The 22,252-nt window shown below is 36.8% G+C and overlaps 1 protein-coding gene across 1 annotated transcript in view; it reads right to left on the bottom strand.

Moving 5' to 3' along the window:
- Positions 1 to 4,321: 4,321 nt before the first annotated feature.
- LOC148944451 (signal recognition particle 19 kDa protein-like) overlaps positions 4,322 to 22,252 on the bottom strand; it is a 49,635-nt gene continuing 31,704 nt past the window's right edge. The window contains exons 3-4 of the mRNA XM_089099769.1: positions 19,669 to 19,849; positions 4,322 to 4,587 (exon numbers count right to left, since the gene is read on the bottom strand). Coding sequence (XP_088955895.1) covers positions 4,451 to 4,587; positions 19,669 to 19,849 — 318 coding nt within the window. The 3' untranslated portion in view covers positions 4,322 to 4,450. The remainder of the gene's footprint in view (positions 4,588 to 19,668; positions 19,850 to 22,252) is intronic.

Here is a 22,252-nt window from a genome sequence, read left to right as displayed (position 1 = left end):
CCCAGGGCATTTTGTCAGCAGTTACTGTACAGCAGCTTTGATATGCTTCCTGATTCTCAGAAAAAAATTTCCTGTCTTTCAGAATAACGAATCCAGAATCTACGAATACAGGGAAGCAATCATTATACAAGGGTTACTTAGGTAAACATCTGCAATACGAACTAAGCCTTCGAAACCACCGAGGATCCGGAGATTGACATCATCAGCCGGCACAATCTGCCCCAAAAGAACTGTGCATAACCGTCTCAGCTCAAAGTGTACCCCATGAATTAACGGCTCAAGTCATTGAAATACACTGGTAAAAGTGGTGAAAGCTGCTGCAGAGCTTACAATAAACTCAATTTCAGCTTTCATTGTTTGCTTTTTTAGCCATTTTACAATTTTCAAATATTTTGCATTTGACATCAGGTACTCCAGACAATTTTTCTTTGGCGCGAATTCTAGCATTCGTGGGCAAGAATACGTTAGACCGGTTATAGATGGCAGCACACCCGCTCAGACACACAGTCATAGTGAGAGAGATATACAAAAAGTTAGGTTAATTCAGGTTCACTTAGAGTGGCATGCAGGCCACTGTTCCATCAAGCGGCTCGCTGCTTCCCCTATGGTAGGCCATCTTGTGGGGACGTGCTCCATAAACTTACGCTGAGGAACTTTAACTTTCCGTTGGCAATGGTTAAAATCGTCAGAACGAGTTGGCCATCCCGTGAAAAAGTGGCAAATAGCGATGATCATATCAGAGCACTCCTCCCCGAGTTCTTGCAGCCCTTTCAGGAATGCATTATGCACTGCATGAATTTTGCAGGTTCCCATATTCAATAGGCCTTTTGAATACCTTTTTCTCTTTTCTGAGTCTATGATGGGCCACACTTTCTTATTGACACTGGGCCATCACTTATAAGCATCAGCAATCTCTCAAGTGAAAGTTCTGCATCTTCAATACTTTGCAGGATTTTCTGGATCTTCACTGGTTGCATGTCCCATATAATATGTCCGAAGATACCAACTAGCCACTTGTTTCCGCTCTTTTGACCAGCATTGAACTCTTATTTGGAGCTCCTCTACCCCACCATTGTTCTTTGTTTCATCATATTCCAGCACAAAGTCAGAATTCTGAATGTCTTCAACTAGAATTTCTCAAAAGTATGGATAAATAGCCTCCGTCAACAAGCATGTCATTTTTTTAGCATTTAACGACAAGCCTTGTGGTACAGCATCAGGGAACATTGTTCGGAACACTTCGGCAATATGATCACACGAAGCTGCAGCAAAAGAACTAGCAATACTCTTTAAAAGCCAACCTATCTCCGTCCTTGACGCTGCATCTCGCTCGCGGAGCATTTCCAGATTCTTTTATGGTACGCTATCGTCACTCTGTGAGTTTGGGTGGTTTCCGGTTGGAGCTAATGCAGCGAGTCTCAACTGACGCTGGTTTAACATGACAGAAGCATTTTTTTTTTGTGATCTTGCGCAGCTGCATGTTGAAGAAGGGCCTGGAATCCTTTCTGGCAGCTAAGTGTCTTTTTGCAAACTTTACAATAGAACGAGCTGTCACTCCCTTTTGTGCACCACACTTTCACTTTATGCCCAGCACCGTCTTCCCTACTGAGCCAGCTCTTCAAAATTTTGTCTAAGCCCATTATTTTACAGCGACCTGCTGTAAGAATGGGTTTTAGGACGGAATTCGAAAACATATAAAGCTAATACAAATACAACTGACAAAACCAATGGAAACACGAATTTAATCTTACATTTTGACGTCCTCAGACCTGTGGGCATGCATGCCTTTTGCAGGAAATGGTCTAAAATCAAAGTAACTGGCTAACACTAAAAACATACAGAAGGAATCTTGGCCTAACTGTCAATTTGCTAAGCAACCGGGCAAGAAAGTGTGCTAAGTAAACCAAGGGCCTGAAAAGAACCATAGGCAGTTATGGTATGGTAGAACTAATTCAATCTATCATCTTATCTGCAAAAGCCTAGATCTTAACACAAACACACTAACCACGATCATCACAGCCATATACATTATGCGTCTTGAAAAAACAGTCCAAACTATCTAAAAAAGATTTACCTTTTTATGAATTACGCCACAGTCGACAGTCGACTATAACATACTGTTTCACCAAAAAAATTAGGTCCGAAACGTCGAAAAAAGTGACTTTAGTGACGAAATGACAGAAATAGTGACAAAAAGTGACAGGTCCCAAAAAAAGTGACAAAAAGTGACTGCGGCCGATCCCTGACTGTACCATCAGACTCTTGTTAAATTATTTTTAGTCTCTGCAATCTATTTTCGACGCAAGCAAATACAAAGTAAGATTTTCGTTTTTCGACAAACTTCTGGGAAGCTGGAATTTTTGGAAGCTTGCAGTCGGTCTTGTCAGGTTAAGAGGACTACTTTGATCTAATTTAATAATGAAATACTATGCTTTTAGGAATTTCAAAAATTAACATGGGCTCTTACGGGAAAACGAGGTTTTTCGTAAATGAAAATTCGGGGGATAATTTTTTCGGTCTGAGAATATCAAAAGGCCCTAACAGGTCGAATTCCGCTTCAAATGAGTCCTCATTCACCCGGATCCGTTGCCAACTGTGGCCTGTAGGCGTGTCAGATAAAAAAAAAACTTGATGAACATTAAGTGGCTATATTTGGTTTTTGGAAAACAGGGAAGGAGTGATCGGATTGAGCTGAAATTTTGAGAATAAGTTCCCAGGCCCTAGGAAATCTGATCCTCTAAATTTTCAGCCCGATCGGACAACGTTAAAGGGGGGTTATGGTGGGAGGGTCGAAACTTCCAGCCCACTTTCCCCCAGGAAGATGAAGTCGAAGGGGGGGGGGGTGAAATATTGCATGTTTCTTAGTTTGAGCTTAGGCTACAAAATGCGATCACCGCCGTCTCTTTGCGACCGCTAGGACCGGAAATCACTTAACATTGTGTTGGGTCGCCTCTTTAAAGAGGCACAAGTGTGCCTCCTTGAAAGTTGTTATTCAATCCCTCTTGACTTCTGTTATTATGAAAGTAAAGAGTAACTTTAAACCCAAAACGAGCAGAATTTATTCCGTATAGAAGGGGACTACCCCTTCCTCATCCCCACCCCCACTTCATGGTCCTAGAAACTTCATAGGATACTCATTCAATCAGAAATTGACAGTTCTAGTCCTTTTTTTATAAGTCGAAAGTAATTGGAAACAAACTGCTTCCTGTCCTAAAAGAGTTTTTGATATATGTTCCTTTTCTTACCCCTTAGGACATCTGATCGACATTTTGTGGTACTTATTTTGTACTTTCTCTTTGGCTACTCAATTTTGCGTTTGGGGGGGGGGGATTTCCAGGGGAGGGGGATAAACGCTGGCTTCCCTTTTTGACAACCTGCATACACGTAATGCGTTTTGATTTAATTCAGCACTTCCTTCAAAATTCCCTGAAAGGTTCACCCGAGCTTTCATGTGCCTTTTTCCCAATGACAAATACTATATGTAAACAATTGGCAAATTGTATAACTTGCAGCCTCTTCCCCAAAGGCTTTGGGGTGTCATCCACAGATGCGTAATTTATTGGACTTTTCAACTATGATGAACAAAATGGCTATCTCGGATTTTTGATCAGATGTCTCGGTCGAAAAATGGGTGTGGGGTTGCCCTACAGTCACTTTTGAAAGGCCATTAGCACTTTCAATTTCCAATTGAATGAGCCCATTCTGAAGTTTCTACAAACTCTTTCCACGCAAAGTGCCTTGGCGAAAAAAAAGAAGAATAATAATACACAGAGCTCACTTCGCTCTTTACTTTCCTATGAGAGTGCCTTTTAATACCAAGCGGTAATTTTATTTTTATAATCTAAGTAGCATATAAGTGGATCAGATGCCAAATTTATTAATTATTTAAAACAAAAACAAAAAACAAAGAAATAAAAAACTATATTGTTAGTTTGGACTACAATTGCAGTCATATGGAAGAAATGGTGCTATTGTTTATATTTTTCAAAATTCCCATAAATCTGCTTTCACAATAGATTTTTACCATTAAGAAAGATCAAAATAACAATTACCATTCCTGTATCAGCTTCGAATAGCAATTCTTCATAATTTGACAGTTGTTTTTTTTAGGGCGCCCTTATAAATTTTCGGTTACTGTGGGCTAGAGTTCGTTCTTTACAAGGCTACTTCTGACGTATCAACCATGATTTACTTATGCAGCTGTATCGTTAAAACATGTAAAAGCAGGTTTTAGCATGAAGCAAGTCAAAGAGGCTCCATTCAATGCCTAAAATGTAAATGACTATTCAGAGAGTAGTTCAAGCGATTCATAAAATAAAAGTACTAGCAATAAAAATAGTAATAATGGAACATAATCTCCAATTAAAAATAGACAAAAGTGTATAAATGCAACTCCAATTTACCATCAGAAAGTAAAACTAAACCTGAAAAAAGTAAAAAGGCAGTAACACTAGCGTCTTCCTCCTTTTTTCTTTTTAGAAGGTGGTTGTGCCTTTGATGCAGAGGTTGGTTCCGGAGCAGCTGATGGTCCCTGTCTTGACTTGAGTTGAGGGATTTTTCCACCAAGATACAGCAATATAGAATCTCCTAAAATTAAAAGATGTTATTCAGAAAAAAGTAGAACGGATCTTAGAAAGAGGATAGATCTCTTCAAAACCGAAAACCAAGCTAAGACAGTCTACTCGAAAGAGTTTCTAAAACTATCTATTGTGGTTGGGAAACACACAACATTTTGAGCTGTAAATAATTTTTATATAGACAAATTATGAAAAAAAAAGATTAAAGTAAAGGTGAGTAAAATGACACGTTACCTGAAAATATTATCAGATGATCTAAATTAAATAGCAAAGGAAAATAAAAACAACTTTACATCATTGAATATTTTATTTGTCAAATGGCTCATTAAACTTTAAACTTCTCTTTGTCGGACTGGATATTCTTTTTATTTAAAAAATTCTGCCATTAATAGCAATAATATGCCGCTAGTCTTGGTAATAATAAATATTCTAAAGAGTAACATGTAATATTTTTGCTTAAAAAGGAATTTTATTGGAAGATTTACGAAAATAATATATAACAGCAATATAAGTCGGGTGAATTAATAGTTTTTACTTCATGAAGCGTCTGGGTTTCCTCTCAACGGAATTTGAAGATAGTTTTGTATGGATTATCCCTGCTGAGACCGCTTGGCAAGTTTACTGATTGCTAGATGAAGCTTTTTTTTATGTAAGTTTCTACTGTCAGACATCCTAATGAATTTAGGCCGAAATATACGATTGGGGCGACACCTAGTCATTCTAGTCGCCTTAACTCTGGCACGGATCATGTTGGAAATTTTCTCAGAAAGAGGGTTAAATGAGCTATAACACTGAGGAGGATCAATAACACTATTCAATGTAAGTGTGCGCACTATATACCAAAATGGAGCCTTATTATTCAAAACGTAGTGTGATTCTACACACTTTGCTTTATCGCTTGACAATCTCCTCCACCCAGCTTATCTTAGGGGGGAATCCATGAAATTATACTGTTTTCTTTTTGTTTTTGTAGTCCAGAAATGTTTCAGAGTCATCAGATTCTTTAATTTATCTAACAGCGATATTGGGCAGCAGAGTTTCAAGTTAACTTTCCACTTAGTGACGGTGCGAACAAAGTCATCGACCATATCAATACTATCCTGGCCAATAACTAAATTTCGGTTGTCGGTCACCATTGATAAATTTTAAATAAATCGTTATCGCAGGTCAAAAACCCTAAACTGGAGAAAAAAACGGTATTTCATAATGCACATTTTATAGTATAATTTATTGAAAATATTTTTCAGATGAATTACATATTACACTTATATAATCAGCCCTTATTATACAATTTTAATCAAGGAACTCTTTAAAAGTCCTTTCGGTTCCTCTTTATCAATCTTAATTCCCGTTTTGGCAGTAAGTTCTTTCTATCCAATCTTTAATCAATTCCGTCTCAACCGTGTGATAATAATCTCTTTTAAAGATATTTACCGTTCACTCAACATTATTCTACCTTTCTCATTTTTGCTTTGGCTATATCTGTAGCGTTTTACTTATATTTTACCTTGCTTTGCAATTGTGAGTTCCAAAAAAATTCTGAACCATAAGAACAAGCTTAACTTTATCAGCAAATCCACTGGAAAATGGACTGGACATTTGAAGTTTCAAGTCATCAAGGCTTTGCCTCGTCAACTTCTATAAAGTGACATCCCTTTCTGAGACCGGGGCGCTATAGATGTATTCCAGGAAGCTTGCACTGCCTTGTGGTAAAGCAAATCAAAATCCTACCAATGTTGAACTCTGATTTTGATGACGCTCGTAAGGAGTGGTGTTTCAGAAATTGCGGCTAATTGCTTATTTAAGCCTTTTTCAAACATTATCCAAACTTTCCATTTCCGCTGGTCACGAAAGGAGACAAAAGACTAACCAATTTCTATGTTGACTAGGGTTTAAAAGTTACTAACAATAAATTAAACCTAAAGCGTGAGAATACACTGACCGTTATTGAGCATACCTGTCTGCGAAGAACTCTAAGAATATAACTACGTGACCGGATTTCCAACACAGATCTACGTCTGACCTGACCAATTTATACAATATATTTTTGTCTACATGTGCATTTTCAGTGTTTTTCAAGTGTTTGGAGATTGTCGGAAAGTCACCTCCATTGTATGATGAGATTACTCTTACATATTGGATGTTCTTTAAACTAATTGTAGCATCCCTGCTACAAAAAAGGTGGATCAAACCTGGTCTTTTAAGATAACAAAGACACAACCTGCTACTTCAGAAACTCTTTTCTTTAAATAATTCCTTCCGTCTTCAACATTATCCAGTTTTTGACTCTTTAGTTTAATATTCAACTCTTCCTGGAAAATTTCTCTCAAAATCTCATTATGGAGGATATCAACGTCATAGCTTTCAAGAAGGTAGTTACCCATAAGGTTGCACAGTGGCATATAACACCACGACTGAAACCCTGCACTTTTTAGTCATACAATTTGCAACTAACATTCTGTTATAAATACCTTCCCAACCTAAACCAGACTTAGCAGCTTCCTCAAAAGATATTAATAGTAGAGCTCATGATGAATAACGAAGCTGATAAAAAACAAAAATAGGTAGCTGCTGCAACCTGGGAGCAAACCAAGGACCTTTAGGTCTTTAGTCTACCGCTTTCCCAACTGAGCTGTTTCGTTCGATTTTAATATTATATTTCAATGACACATAATATTTATTAACAATTGACCATTGAATTTGAACATATCTGTTTGAAAATAGAGGTACTGCTAATAATTTCTCTCAATGACGTACGAGTCACTTTCTCAATGAATGAGCCCCTCCTCTTCTCTACTAGACTCAAAGAATTTCCACTAATATTCCATTCCACGCTTCAGCTTTAATCCCTAAGTCATAATCTACTACTTCAAAAACTATTTCCTTTAAATAATTCCTTCCATCTTCTGCATTATCCAGTTTTTGAATCTTTAGTTTAATATTCAACTCTTACAGGAAATTTTCTCTCAAAATCTCATTCTGGAATCTACCAACGTCATAGCTTTCTAGAAGTTAGTTACCCAGAAGGTTGTACAGTGGCATATAATACCATGACTGAAACCATACACTTTGTAGTCATAAAATGTGCGACTAGCATTCTGTCATAAATACCTTCACAACCTAAACAAGACTTAGCAGCTTACTCAAAAGATATTTATAGTAGAGCTCATGATGAATAAGACAGCTGCAAAAAAAAAGTAGCTGCTGAAACCGGGGAGCGAACCAAGGACCTTTAGTTCTATAGTTTAACGCTTTCCCAACTGAGCAGTTTCTTTCTATCTTAATATTTTATTTCAATGACGCATTATATTTATTAATTAATTAAAAAAAAACTTTCAGAAAAATATTTTTTACAAAGAAATGTAATGGCCTTTTTAAAATTAAGATATTCATATGTGAATACCTTTTAAAATTCTAACTCAAAACAACCAGAAATTAATATTAAAGAACAAAAGAAACACTAAATGAACAGAAATTAAATAAACAATTCTAGCAAAAAACATCCAACAAGAAATGACATAAATGAATAAATACATCTTAAAGGGAGTAATGATTGGATTGAATATGAAAATCAAGCTTAAAACGAAAACAAATGTTTTTCTATTAAAGCATAAATGAAACTTAAAACGAACAGAAATTAAACAAACAATCAATACGAACAAACATACAATATATATTAATGTAATTTAATAAATAAATCTTAAAACGAGTGAAACTTAAAAAGAATATGCAAATCAAGTTTGAATCGAATAAAAATAACTACAAACAAGAGTTTGGGTATCGCCTCACTGCAGAAGCCTAAAACCTACTGCGTCATTGAATGGATCTTGCTAGGTTATTCCATTTGTTGATGCAGAACGAACAGCATCATTTTGATTAGACCATTTTTCGGATTTTTTGTGCCACAATAATTTAGCATTTATCGCAAAGTATGTATTTTAACCCTATTTTAAGTATGGCTGTAATTTAGGGGGGGGGTGCAAAAGAGGTTGATCCGATTAAATTGCGTTAAGAGCAAGTTCAATTAACGCAATCTTGCGTTAATTAAGTAAATTACATTACTTTAGACAATGCTAAGGGGGCGCCCCCTCTCCCCTCCCGTGGATCGGCCACTGCCTTACTTATTACGTTTTTACGAGTTTGACAAACATTTCGCTTGGGGGAATTTAAAACTTTCAATTCTTTTCATGAAGAAAGCCTTGACTATTAATACTACTAACAACTTCCCACAACACCAAGTCACCTGACATTACCCCAGCTACGCACACTCATCAAGAAATATATTGTTATTATTTAATTGCATAGAACAATTTTGGACTAAAATCAAGCCGATGGCCCAAAGATGGGCTAGTTGCCCTTCAATCTCTTTTGACTCTTAAAAAGTGAACAAGAAATTTCAATTTCCAATCAAATGAGCTCTCTCTAAAGTTTATACGAGCATCCCTTCCATAAGAAATAATATGAAGGATCCTTAAATTACAACCCTTGTCCTAAGGGCTTTGGGGGAGTTGTAATCCTCAAAGACCTAATTTACAGAACTTAAAACTACGTTTAATAAAATGGCTGTCTTAAAATTTTGATTGGACTTGTTTGGGGAAAAGGTGGGCGTGAGAGGGGGTTAGTTGCCCTCAAATCAATGTCAACTATTACAAAGGGTACTAGCCCTCGGACTTTCCAATCGAATGAGCCTTTTTCGAAGTTTCTACGACACCGCCTTCTATAAAAACCTTATATGTCCTCAGGGTATAACTTAAAACCCTTGACTTGAGGTTGGTGGGGGAGTGTCCTCCTCAAAAACATATTTTCTATGTGGAAATCAACCACGCTGAACAAAATGGCTATCTGAAACTTTTGATTGGAGGTGTTTGGAGGAATTAGGGGCGAAGAGGGGGGGCAAGTTACCCTACACTGACTTCCAAATATTAAAAAAGGCACTAGCCCGTTGAATTTTCACTCGAATGAACCTTTTTTGAACTTTTTACCACGACCCCTTCTATATAAACCGGATTTACCCCCAGGATAGAATTACAACCCTTGCCCAAAGGGTTGTGGGGGATTGTCCTCCCCAAAAACCTATTTTCTATCAGGAAATCAACTACGCTGAGCAAAACGGCTATCTCAAAATTTTGATTGAATGTGTTTGGCGGAATGATGGGCGTGGGGGGGGGGCTAGTTGCCCTACGATAACTTTTGACTATTAAAAAGGGCACTAGCCCTTTGAATTTCTAATCGAATGAACCTTTTTTGAAGTTTCTAATACAACGCCTTCTATAAAAACCTTATATGCCCCCAGGGCATAACTTAAAACCCTGGTCCTGAGGGTTGTGGGGGAGTGTCCTCCTCAAAATAATATTTTCTATCTGGAAATCAACTACGCTGAACAAAATTGCTATCTCAAATTTTGATTGGATGTGTTTGGGGGAATGATGGGCGTGGGAGGGGGGCTAGTTGCCCTCCAATCACTTTCGACTATTAAAAAGGGCATGAGCCCTTTGAATTTCCAATTGAATGAGCCTGTTTTGATGTTTCTATGACAACGCCTTCTATAAAAACCTCATATGCCCCAAGGGCATAACTTAAAAACTGTTTCCCTGAGGTTTGTGGGGGAGTTTCTTCCTCAAAAATATATTTTCTATCTGGAAATCAACTACGCTGAACAAAATGGCACAACTAACATCACTTTGGACTATTAAAAAGGGCACTAGCCCATTGAATTTCTAATCGAATGAGCCTTTTTTTAAGTTTCTACAACAATGCTTTCTATAAAAACCTTATATGCCCACAGGGCATAACTTAAACCCTTGCCCTGAGGGTTGTGGGGATTGTCCTCCTCAGAAATATATTTTCTATCTGGAAATCAACTACGCTGAACAAAATGGCTACCTCAAAATTTTGATTTGATGTGTTTGGGGGAATGATGGGCGTGGGGGGGGCTAGTTTCCCTCAAATCACTTTCGACTATTAAACAGGGCACTATCCCTTTGAATTTCAAATCGAATGAGACTTTTTTTAAGTGTCTCTGACAACACCTTCTATAAAAACATGATCTTACCCCAGGTCATATCTTGAAGCCCTTGCCCTGAGGGTTGGGGGGGATTGTCCTCCTCAAAAACATGTTTTCTACGTGAAAATCAACTACGCTGAACAAAATGGCTAGCTCAAAATTTTGATTGGAAGTGTGGGGGGGACTGATGGGCGTGGGGGGGGGATAGTTCCCCTCCAATAACTTTCGACTATTCAAAGGGGTACTAGTCCTTTGAATTTCCAATTGAATGAGCCTGTTTTGAAGTTTCTACGACAACACATTCTATAAAAACCTTATATGCCCGCAGGGAATAACTTAAAACCCTTGCCCTTAGGGTTGTGGGGGAGTGCCCTACAACATATTTTCTATTTGGAAATCAACTACGCTGAACAAAATGGCTATCTCAAAATTTTGATTGGATGTGTTTGGGGGAATGATGGGAGTGGGGGGGGGGAGTTGCCCTCCAATCAATTTCGACTATTAAAAAGGGCAGTAGCCCTTTAATTTCCAATCGATTGAGCCTGTTTTGAAGTTTCTACGGCAACGCCTTCTATAAAAACCTTATATGCCCCCTTGCCCTGAGGGTTGTGGGGGAGTGGCCTCCTCAAAAATATATTTTCTATCTGGAAATCAAATACGTTGAATAAAATGACTATCTCAAAATTTTGATTGGATGTGTTTGGGGGAATGATTGGCGAAGGGGGGGGCTAGTTGCCCTCCAGTAACTTTCGACTATTAAAAAGGACAATATCCCTATCAATTTCCAATCGAATGATCCTTACGACAACGCCTTCTATAAAAACCTTATATACCCCCAGGACATAACTTAAAACCCTTGTCCAAAGGGTTGTGGGGGATTGTCCTCCCCAAAAACCTATTTTCTATCAGGAAATCAACTACGCTGAACAAAACGGCTATCTCAAAATTTTGATTGAATGTGTTTGGCGGAATGATGGGCGTGGGGGGGGGGCTAGTTGCCCTACGATAACTTTTGACTATTAAAAAGGGCACTAGCCCTTTGAATTTCTAATCGAATGAACCTTTTTTGAAGTGTCTTCGACAACGCCTTCTATAAAAAACTAATATGCCTCCAGGACATAACTTAAAACCCTTGCCCCGAGGGTTGTGGGGATTGTCCCCCTCAAAAAACTATTTGTTATTTTCAAATCAATTACGCTGAACAAAATTGCTATCTCAAATTTTGATTGGATGTGTTTGGGGGAATGATGGGCGTGGGAGGGGGGCTAGTTGCCCTCCAATCACTTTCGACTATTAAAAAGGGCATTAGCCCTTTGAATTCCCAATTGAATGAGCCTGTTTTGAAGTTTCTATGACAACGCTTTCTATAAAAATCTCATATGCCTCAAGGGCATAACTTAAAACCCTTTCCCCGAGGGTTGTGGGGGATTGTCTTCCTCAAAAATATATTTTCTATCTGGAAATCAACTACGCTGAACAAAATGGCCCAAATAACATCACTTTCGACTATTAAAAAGGGCACTAGCCCTTTGAATTTCTAATCGAATGAGCCTTTTTTTAAGTTTCTACAACAACGCCTTCTATAAAAACCTTATATGCCCCCAGGGCATAACTTAAACCCTTGCCCTGAGGGTTTTGGGGATTTTCCTCCTCAAAAATATATTTTTTATCTGGAAATCAACTACGCTGAACAAAATGGCTATCTCAAAATTTTGATTGGATGTGTTTGGGGGAATGATGGGCGTGGGGGGGGCTAGTTGCCCTCCAAACACTTTCTACTATTAAAAAGGGCACTATCCTTTTGAATTTCTAAACGAATGAATCTTTTTTTAAGTTTCTACGACACCACTTTGTATAAAAGTCTTAGAAACCCCCAGGGCATAAATTGAAACCCGGTCTTTGAGGGTTGTGGGGGAGCTTCTTCGTCACACACACAATATCTAGCAGAAAATAAACAACGCTGAACAAAAGATCTATCTAAAAATGTTGATTTGCAGTGTGTGAGGGACTGATGGGCGTGGGGGGGGGGGGCTAGTTCCCCTCCAATCACTCGACTATTAAAAAGGGCACTATCCCTTTGAATTTCCAAACGAATGAGCCTCTTTTGAATTTTCTAAGAAAATGCCTTCTATAAAATCCTTATATGCCCCAAGGGCATACCATGAAACCCTTGCCCCGAGGGCTCTGGGGGAGTATCCTCCTCAAAACATATGTTCTATCTGGAAATCAACTACGCTGAACAACATGGCTATCTCGAAATTTTGATTGGATGTGTTTGGGGAAATGATGGGCGTGGGGGGGGGGAGGGGGCTAGTTGCACTCTAATCACTTTCGACTATTAAAAAGGGCACTAGCTTTTTGAATTTCCAATCGAATGAGCCTGTTTTGAAGTTTCTACGACAACGCCTTCTATAAAAACCTTATATTCCCCCAGGGCATAATTTAAAACCCTTGCCCTGAGGATTTTGGGTGATTATCCTCCTAAAAAATAACTTTCTATCTTAAAATCAACTACGCTGAACAAAATGGCTATCTCAAAATTTTGATTGGATGTGTTTGGCGGAATGATGGGCGTGGGGGAGGCTAGTTGTCCTCCAATCATTTTTGACTATTAAAAAGGGCACTAGAACTCTCGATATCCAATCGAATGAGCCTTTTTTGAAGTTTTTACGACAACGCCTTCTATCAACTCCATAGTTGCCCCCAGGGCATAACTTAAAACCCGTGCCTTGAGGGTTGTTGGAGGGTTTCAAAAATATATTTTCTATCTGGAAATCAACTACGCTGAAAAAAATTGCTATCTCAAAATTTTGATTGGATGTTTTTGGAGAATTGATGTGCGTGGGGGGGGGGGCTAGTTACGCTCCAATCACTTTCGACTATTAAAAAGGGCACTAGAACTCTCGATTTTCAATCGAATGATCCCCCTTTGAAGTTTCTACGACAACCCCTTCCATATGAAGTGCCTCTGGGAAAATAAATAAATAAATAAATAATAATAATAAAACATTGGAGCCGTATGGCCTTTACTATAGGCAACGCTACAGCGTTGCCTCTGATAATTGACCATTGAATTTGAACATATCCGTTTGAAAATAGAGGGCACTGCTACTAATTTCTTTTAGTGGCGTACGAGCCATTTTCTCAATGAATGAGCCCCTCCTCTTCTCTACTAGACTCAAAGAATTTCCACTAATATTCCATTCCACGTTTTAGCTTAAATCCTTAAGACAATCTGCTACTTCAAAAACTATTTCCTTTAAATAATTCCTTCCATCTTCTGCATTATCCAGTTTTTGAATCTTTAGTTTGATATCCAACTCTTCCAGGAAAATTTCACTCAAAATCTCATTCTGGAATCTACCAACGTCATAGCTTTCAAGAATGTAGTTATCCAGAAGGTTGTACAGTGGCATATACTACTATGACCGAAACCATGTACTTTTAAGTCATAAAATGTGCGACTAGCATTCTGTTATAAATAAACAACTCTCTACGATGTTTCAGTGCCAAGCTTTCTGAGGAGGAAAAAAAAGAAAGAAAAAAAAGATGCCGTATATGCAGAATATTGTGGTTTCAGCCACTTTTCTTTAATTTCAAGCCAATATATTTTCCTTGTTGTTCAAGCCAAGAGACGGTAAGTTTTCCATATAGGGGTTTCGAACAATGTAGTTCTAACAGTGTACTTCTTGTTTTGATCCGACTCTATTTTTAGGAGTTATGGGTTATTCTAGTTTTTGCTAAGGGACGTGATCGTCTCTAACTAGGTTGCTTTTGCGTCTTTTCTAGGTTGCTGCAACCCGGATACCTTCCCAACCAATACAAGACTTAGAAGCTCCCTCAAAAGATATCCGGGTTGCAGCGGTAGCTAGCAACCTAGTAAGAGACGATCACGTCCAATGTTTTACAGTAGAGCACATCCGGCTTGCAGCGGTAGTCACGTCCAATGTTGATGAATAAGGAAGCTGCTAAAAAAAGGTAGCTGTTAAAACCCGGGAGAGAACCAGGGACCTTTAGGTCTTCAGTCTAACCCTTTCACAACTGATCTGTTTCGTTCGATATTAATATTTTTATTTCAATGACACATTACTTTTTATTTCAACGTCCCACTGTAAAAAGTACAATAGCCCATGACTTCTAAAATTAGTGTCAGACCAAAAAAGAAGTACACTATTAGAACCGCCTTTTCCGACACCCTTGTATACAAAATTTACAGTCCCTTGGATTAAACAATAAGGAAAATCCATTTGCTTGAAAAACAAGAAAAGTGGCTGGAACCACGATATTCTTGATCGAAGACATCTTTTGTTTCCGTTTTTCTTTTTCCGCAGCTCGCAGAGCACTGGAAAATCATAGAGAGCTGTTTAATACCTCATACTAAAGGTAATTGCTGTTTTTAAAACCTTTTGTAATTAAGAAAAAATTATTTTTAAAATAAAATCAAGTATTACGAAAAACTGTATTTTCGTATGCTAAAGTTAGAAACGTGGATTTAATATTAGTGGAAATGCTTTAAGTTTACTAGTAGAGAAGATTAGGGGCTCGTAGAAATGGCTCGTACTCCATTAAGAAAAATTAGTAGCAGTGTTCTCTATTTTCAAACATATATGTTCAAATTCAATGGTCAATTATAATAAATATAGTGTGTCATTGAAATATATTAAGATCAAACGAAACATCCCAGTTTGGAAAGCGTTAAACGGAAAGACTTAAAGGTCCCTGGTTCGCTCCCGGGTTTCAGTAGCTATCTATTTTCTTTAGCAGCTACCTTTTTCATCACGAGCTCTACTATAAATGTCTTTTGAGAAAGCTGCTAAGTCTTGTTTAGGTTGGGAAAAAAAGGTAAAGGTAAAGAATACGGCATTGGACTTTACATTCCCTACCGGCGGTGCTGACCTCCGTTTCTTGGCCCTTCAGCCACGAAGTGCGATGGGGGGCTTGGGGCCAACCATCCTCTGCTTTCGCATACTCTTCCTGTTTACCTTCCCCAGATTTATTCGAGTATCCATTATGATCTTGGTCAACTCCGGCTGAGCCTAAAGATTTACACCACTGACGTTCGTCCAGAACCAAAGAATTGGGTTCGCGAAGATTCAAACCCTCGCCTTCTCGGACAAAGAATCCTAATCCAGCACACCAATCCACTCGGCTTAGGTTCGGAAGGTATTTATAATAGAATGCTAGTCGCAAATTTTATGACTAAAAAGTACGTGGTATCAGTCATAGTAGTAAATGCCACTATACAAACTTCTGGGTAACTACCTTCTTGAAAGCTATGACGTTGACAGATTCCAGAATGAGATTTTGAGAGAAATTTTCCAGAAAGAGTGTAATATTAAACTAAAGATTCAAAAACTGGATAATGCAGAAGAAGGAAGGAATTATTTAAAGGAAATAGTCATTGAAGTAGTAAACTGTGTCTTAGGAATTAAAGCTGAAGCATGTAATGGAATATTAGTGGAAAGGCTTTAAGTCTAGTAGAGAAGAGGAGGGGCTCATACATTGAGAAAATAGCAGCAGTGTCCTCTATTTTTAAACGGATATGTTCAAATTCAGTTGTCAATTGCTAATAAATATTATGTGTCATTGAAATAAAAATATTTATATCGAACGAAACAGATCAGTTGTGAAAGGGTTAGACTGAAGACCTAAAGGTCCCTGGTTCTCTCCCGGGTTTTAACAGCTACCTTTTTTTAGCAGCTTCCTTACTCATCATGAGCTCTACTATAAATATCTTTTGAGGGAGCTTCTAAGTCTTGTATTGGTTGGGAAGGTATCCGGGTTGCAGCAACCTAGAAAAGACGCAAAAGCAACCTAGTTAGAGACGATCACGTCCCTTAGTAAAAACTACAATAACCCATCAATCCTAAAAATAGAGTCAGATCAAAACAAGAAGTACACTATTAGAACTACATTGTCCAAAATCCCTATTTGGAAAACTTACCGTCTCTAGGCTTGAACAACAGAAAAAAATCGTATGTTAACTTGAAAATCAAGAGAAGTGGCTACAACCGCGATATTCTGCCTATACGGCATCTTTTTTTTCTTTCCGTTGTTTTTCTCCTCAGAAGGCTTGGCACTGGAACATCGTACATAGTTGTTTATTTATAACAGAATGCTAGTCGCACATTTTATGACTTAAAAGTACATGGTTTCGGTCATAGTAGTATATGCCACTGTACAACCTTCTGGATAACTACATTCTTGAAAGCTATGACGTTGGTAGATTCCAGAATGAGATTTTGAGTGAAATTTTCCTGGAAGAGTTGGATATCAAACTAAAGATTCAAAAACTGGATAATGCAGAAGATGGAAGGAATTATTTAAAGGAAATAGTTTTTGAAGTAGCAGATTGTGTCTTAAGGATTTAAGCTAAAACGTGGAATGGAATATTAGTGGAAATTCTTTGAGTCTAGTAGAGAAGAGGAGGGGCTCATTCATTGAGAAAATGGCTCGTACGCCACTAAAAGAAATTAGTAGCAGTGCCCTCTATTTTCAAACGGATATGTTCAAATTCAATGGTCAATTATTAATAAATATAATGCGTCATTTAAATAAAATATTAAGATAGAAAGAAACTGCTCAGTTGGGAAAGCGTTAAACTGTAGAACTAAAGGTCCTTGGTTCGCTCCCCGGTTTCAGCAGCTACCTATTTTTTTTTACAACTGTCTTATTCATCATGAGCTCTACTCTAAATATCTTTTGAGGAAGCTGCTAAGTCTTGTTTAGGTTGGGAAGGTATTTATGACAGAATGCTAGTCGCACATTTTATGACTACAAAGTGTATGGTTTCACACTTTGTAACCATACAGTCCCCATTTATAATTAACTATACCGATCCTTTATATAAAAACCGAAAAAAAAGATGCCGTCGATGCAGAATATCGTGCTTGCAGCCACTTTTTTTGTTTTTCAAGCCAATGGATTTTCCTCGTTATTCAAGCCAAGGAGCTGTAAGTTTCCTGTATAGGAGTTTCAGACAAGGCAATTCTAATAGTGTACCATGTGTTTCGATCTGGCTCTATTTTAGGAGTTATGGGCTATTTTATCTTTACTATGGAACGTGATCGTCTCTTACTAGATTGCTAGCTACCGCTGCAACCCGGATATTTTTAGGAGTTATGCGCTGCTGTATTTCTTAGTATGGGACGTGATCGTCTCTTGCTAGGTTGCCAGCTACCGCTGCAACCTGGATTTTAGGAGTTATGGGCTCTTGTATTTCTTAGATTGGGAAGTGATTGTCTCACACTAGACTTGACAAGAAACATTTTTTCAAAGAAAATCCCAAACAGGAAAAAGCCTACATCTATTTCTTATTTGGAATAGTAAGAGTCAAAAACCAGAGAATCAGGCAGCTAACTAAGTCCAGTAACTACCATGGTTTATTCTTTACTAAGTTTCAGCAATCTCTACAGCCATGATACCGATGAAACTTGCATAATACCCATTTATAATTAACTATGCCGATCCTTTATATAAACATTGGACGTGATCGTCTCTTACTAGGTTGCTAGCTACCGCTGCAACCCGGAAATGATTGAAGCAGGAGCTGCAACCATGATACTGGTACAACAACTAACCAGGAAAACAAATCTTCAAAAAATATCTTTCTTATATTATCTTGTCGAAAGATAAACGTGTGTTGGATAATCATGTGTATAATTATTTATTTAAATACTTCAATTACTACTGGCTATAGTTCGTTCTTTAATATAACCTTAATGCTAACAAAGATAATTACAAACAGGAAAAAGCCTATGGCTATTCCTTAGTTGAAATAGTAAGAGACGAACCTCAGAGATTCAAGCACAATGTCAAGAAAAGCAACTTTGCAAAAGATGCTTGCATTGCATAAACTTTCAGTTACTTTATGTCGTAGTTGGTTCTTTGCTAGGTATGTTCATCATAGTATGTTGCATCATCGTGCATATGATTATATATTTTGATATTTCACTTACTATGCGCTAATATTCGTTCTTTACTATAACTTTGTGGAAAAATTAAATTGTTGGATACCTTGTCACAGCACGGTGGATGAAAGCGTGCCCCTTGATCAGAGGTTTGCAGGCTCAATCCCGCCTGTGGCAAGGGATAAATCTTAAGTCAAGGAATGAATCCTTAATAAAACTTTTAACTATATTAACTTTTAGTCACTATTTGCCTTGGTTTGTTCTTTACTATGTTTCACATATCTTTATAACCATGATTCCGATGTACAAATTCACATTAAACTATACAGATACCTTATATAAAAATACAGCACAACACTATAGAGATATTTAATTTAAGAGTTAAGCCAAAAAAGTTTGGTTCCAGGAGACAACTATAACTTTGAACTGAGAGATGAATAAAGTTATTTTATTTCAAATTTTCTGGAATTATTCTAGTTTTAATTGACAAATCAAATTTTTTATTAAAACCCCAAATACAACTATATCTATTTTATACAACTATTTTATACAACTATATCTACATGCTTCTTACACTATTAAAAATACTATTTTGATCTTCGTATGTAAGATGATGCTAATAACATTCGCTACTCCTGTGGTATACAAAAGGGAAGCTTTTCGCACAAAATTGATTCCATTTTTAAAATTATTTTTGTTTATTACAAAAGGTTTTTAAATACATCAATTTCCTTTAAAATAAACCATTAAACAGCTCTCTGTGAAGTTCCGGCGCCCTGCTAGCTGCGGAGGGAAAAAACGGGAAAAAAAAGATGCATTCGATACAGAATATCGTGGTTTCAGCCACTTTTATAGTTTTTCAAGCCCATGGATTTTTCTTGTTGTTCAAGCGAAGGGACTGCAAGTTTCCTTTATAAGGGTTACATAATCCCTATTTATCATGAACTATACCGATCCTTTATGTAAAATACCGATGAAGTTTACATAGTCCCCATTTATAATGAGCTATACCAACCCTTTATATATGAGAGATGAATTAAAATTATTTCATTTAAAATTTTCACCTTTCTAAGAACAATACACCTATTTTTGATATTGCAGCTAACGCTACATTTTCTAAAACATCCCTCCCCCTTCACCTACCATATTAAATTAGAAGAAGGGTTTCAACACTCACTGTTGATAAACTGGGGATTTAATGGGGTTCCATCATCATTTTTAAGCTGGACTCTAATTCTGCCAAGATGTTCCTGTTCCCTGCTAGTTTCACGCGGATATCGTTTCCTTTCACAGTATATTGGGAACTTGGTTGCCTTTAATACATCAAGGATATCTTGAAGCCTAGGTGTATCCACTGCCTAAAAAGTAAAGCACAAATTTAGCAATAGATCAGCCAAACAGTCATAGAAAATTCTTAACAAACTTCTAGTTACTTATCATTAATTTTAGTAGTTTTTATAGATTTAATTTTTTATTTGGCAGTTCAAATATGATATTAGATGTCCTCAACATTATATTCCCTTTTCATTTGAAGAGACAAAGACAGAAGGGGGAGACAGAAGAGAAAGCAGGAGAATGAAATGAGGACACGAAGAAAGAGTTTATCACTTTGATACACAGCTATACATGAACAAAACATGGACGAAGGAGAAACAATAGTGTGCCTAGGAGTACGGAGAACTGAGGAGAGGGAACTTCACTTAATTTCTGGGAAAACAAAAAACTATCAGCAAGATTAAGTGTTATTTTCCAAAATCATAAAATGAATTATAAAATATAAATAAAACGATAGTTGTATTTATTTTCTTAATCTCTTTAATCCAAATTTTAATGAATCAAAATTACGCTAATTTTAGTATCTCTGCATTGTTTATGGTGATGGTTCTTAATTTCCATCAAAACTATACTAAAGCTCAACTCTCTTTTCGGTTTCCCATACTCCTTGGGTTTGGGCTTTGAGACAATGCAATAAAAAAAGATGCCATGGAATTAACAAAGTCTTATGATATAGCGTTAGCAATTTTAGTCAACTAAGGAAAGGTTACTTTGTTGAAGAAATGTTTGAGCTGTTTGGAGAACCAACAACAATTAAGTCCACAAAAAAGTAAAAAAAAATCTGAAATTCTGATTGGTTGTTGATTTGAAAGTACCAATCATCTCATGAAAAAAGGGCCCTGTTTTTCAAAATGTTTACTAAAAGGTTTGAGAATAGAAAAGTTTCGAGGTCCTTTTAAGTAATAAATAAAAACTAAAAATTCAAAGAATTTTTTGAAGATAGGTAAAGAGCGATTACGTAAAAAGAACAAAATTTCTACGAAAAGAATAAATATGTACGAAAAGTAAATTCAATTACTAGGAATTTAATAATAAAATAAAGAAAGACAGTTTTTTCAGTATTTGAGCATAGAGAATGAATCTTCTCAGACCAATTAAGCATAAAAAAATGAAGAAAATGACCAATTTAATGAATGGACCAAAAAAACAACTTTGAATGAATAAATGAAATGAAAAAAAGAGAAGATAATAAATCTAATAACAAAGTGAATTTTAAACGAACAAAGATTACAACAAATAAGGGTTGGGTAACTCACTATCTCGGATGAGAGTTCCCAAAATTGGCCCAGGAACCCCTAGTTTCAGAAACTAATACATATTTGCTTAACAGACAAAGTTGCTCTATAGGCGCTATATAGGTCAATGTTGGACAATTAATTCAAAAATTTAGTAAGCAATTAGATGGTAAAATAGTAAGGTAACAAATCACAAATCATTAGATAGTAGTACCAAGTAAGGTAACAAACCAATATCTGAACACATTTCTGTTAAGATTATGAAAACAGTACTTGGTCAAGGCAAATAAAACATTCAAGGATTTTCAAGAGTTGATACTTGAGTGGATTCCTAAGAGTTTAATTTACATAAATCAATCACTTTCTTTGAAATATTAAAGAAAGTTCATAATTATTTCACAGTTGCCTATTAGTATAAGTGAACTAATGAAAAATTTAGGGAGATAGACCCTTAGTCATCTCTTGAGGTCCATCAAACTAATATATGTTATAGTATATTGTGATGACTGCTTCAGAAGTTATCTTTTATCTATGCCAATAGGCAATGGAGAGCAGTGTGTCCACACCAGTAAACTACGCATAAATCGAGTTCTAGAACGTATTTGAAAATAAGTCCCTTAAATCACTTGTTTGAATTCACAACATATTGAGTTTGTTCCAAACTTTAGTAGGGAATTACACAGTAGGGCAGATGATAGGGTAGACAATCATTTTCTGGCTAAACTTCAGTTAATATTTAAGAAGGAAGTACTTGATCTAGATGAAAACACTTTCAGGATTTTAGGAATTGATATTAGAGTTGATTCCTAACTGTTCTCAATGAAATTTTCAAGAGAGTTAATAATTGCTTCGCAGTTGATATTGCTATTGGTGGGAGATAATTAATGCAAAATTCCAGGGGATAAATTTTTATTCTCCGTTTGAGGTCTATCCAACACATAAATGTTCAGGTAGATAAGAAAAATCCTTCCAGAAGCTAAGCTCCCCTTTGTGGCAAAAGGCAGTGTATCCAGGCCAGTAAATTATGTATAAATTCGATGCTGGGACTTCCTTAAAATGCGTCTTGTTTTGGAATATAGAAAACCTAGGTATAGTCAGTTAAATCATAATTTTAGTAGGTAATTAAATATAAGCCTATGGCAAACATTTACCATCTTGACCTGCCATCGTATTATAGGTTTCTAGGGTATT

The sequence above is a fragment of the Artemia sp. Qi Xiang Cuo genome, chromosome 14, assembly GCF_049724085.1.
Source record: "Artemia sp. Qi Xiang Cuo chromosome 14, ASM4972408v1, whole genome shotgun sequence".
NCBI classification, from domain to species: domain Eukaryota; kingdom Metazoa; phylum Arthropoda; class Branchiopoda; order Anostraca; family Artemiidae; genus Artemia; species Artemia sp. Qi Xiang Cuo.
This window is presented reverse-complemented; position numbering and strand designations above follow the sequence as displayed.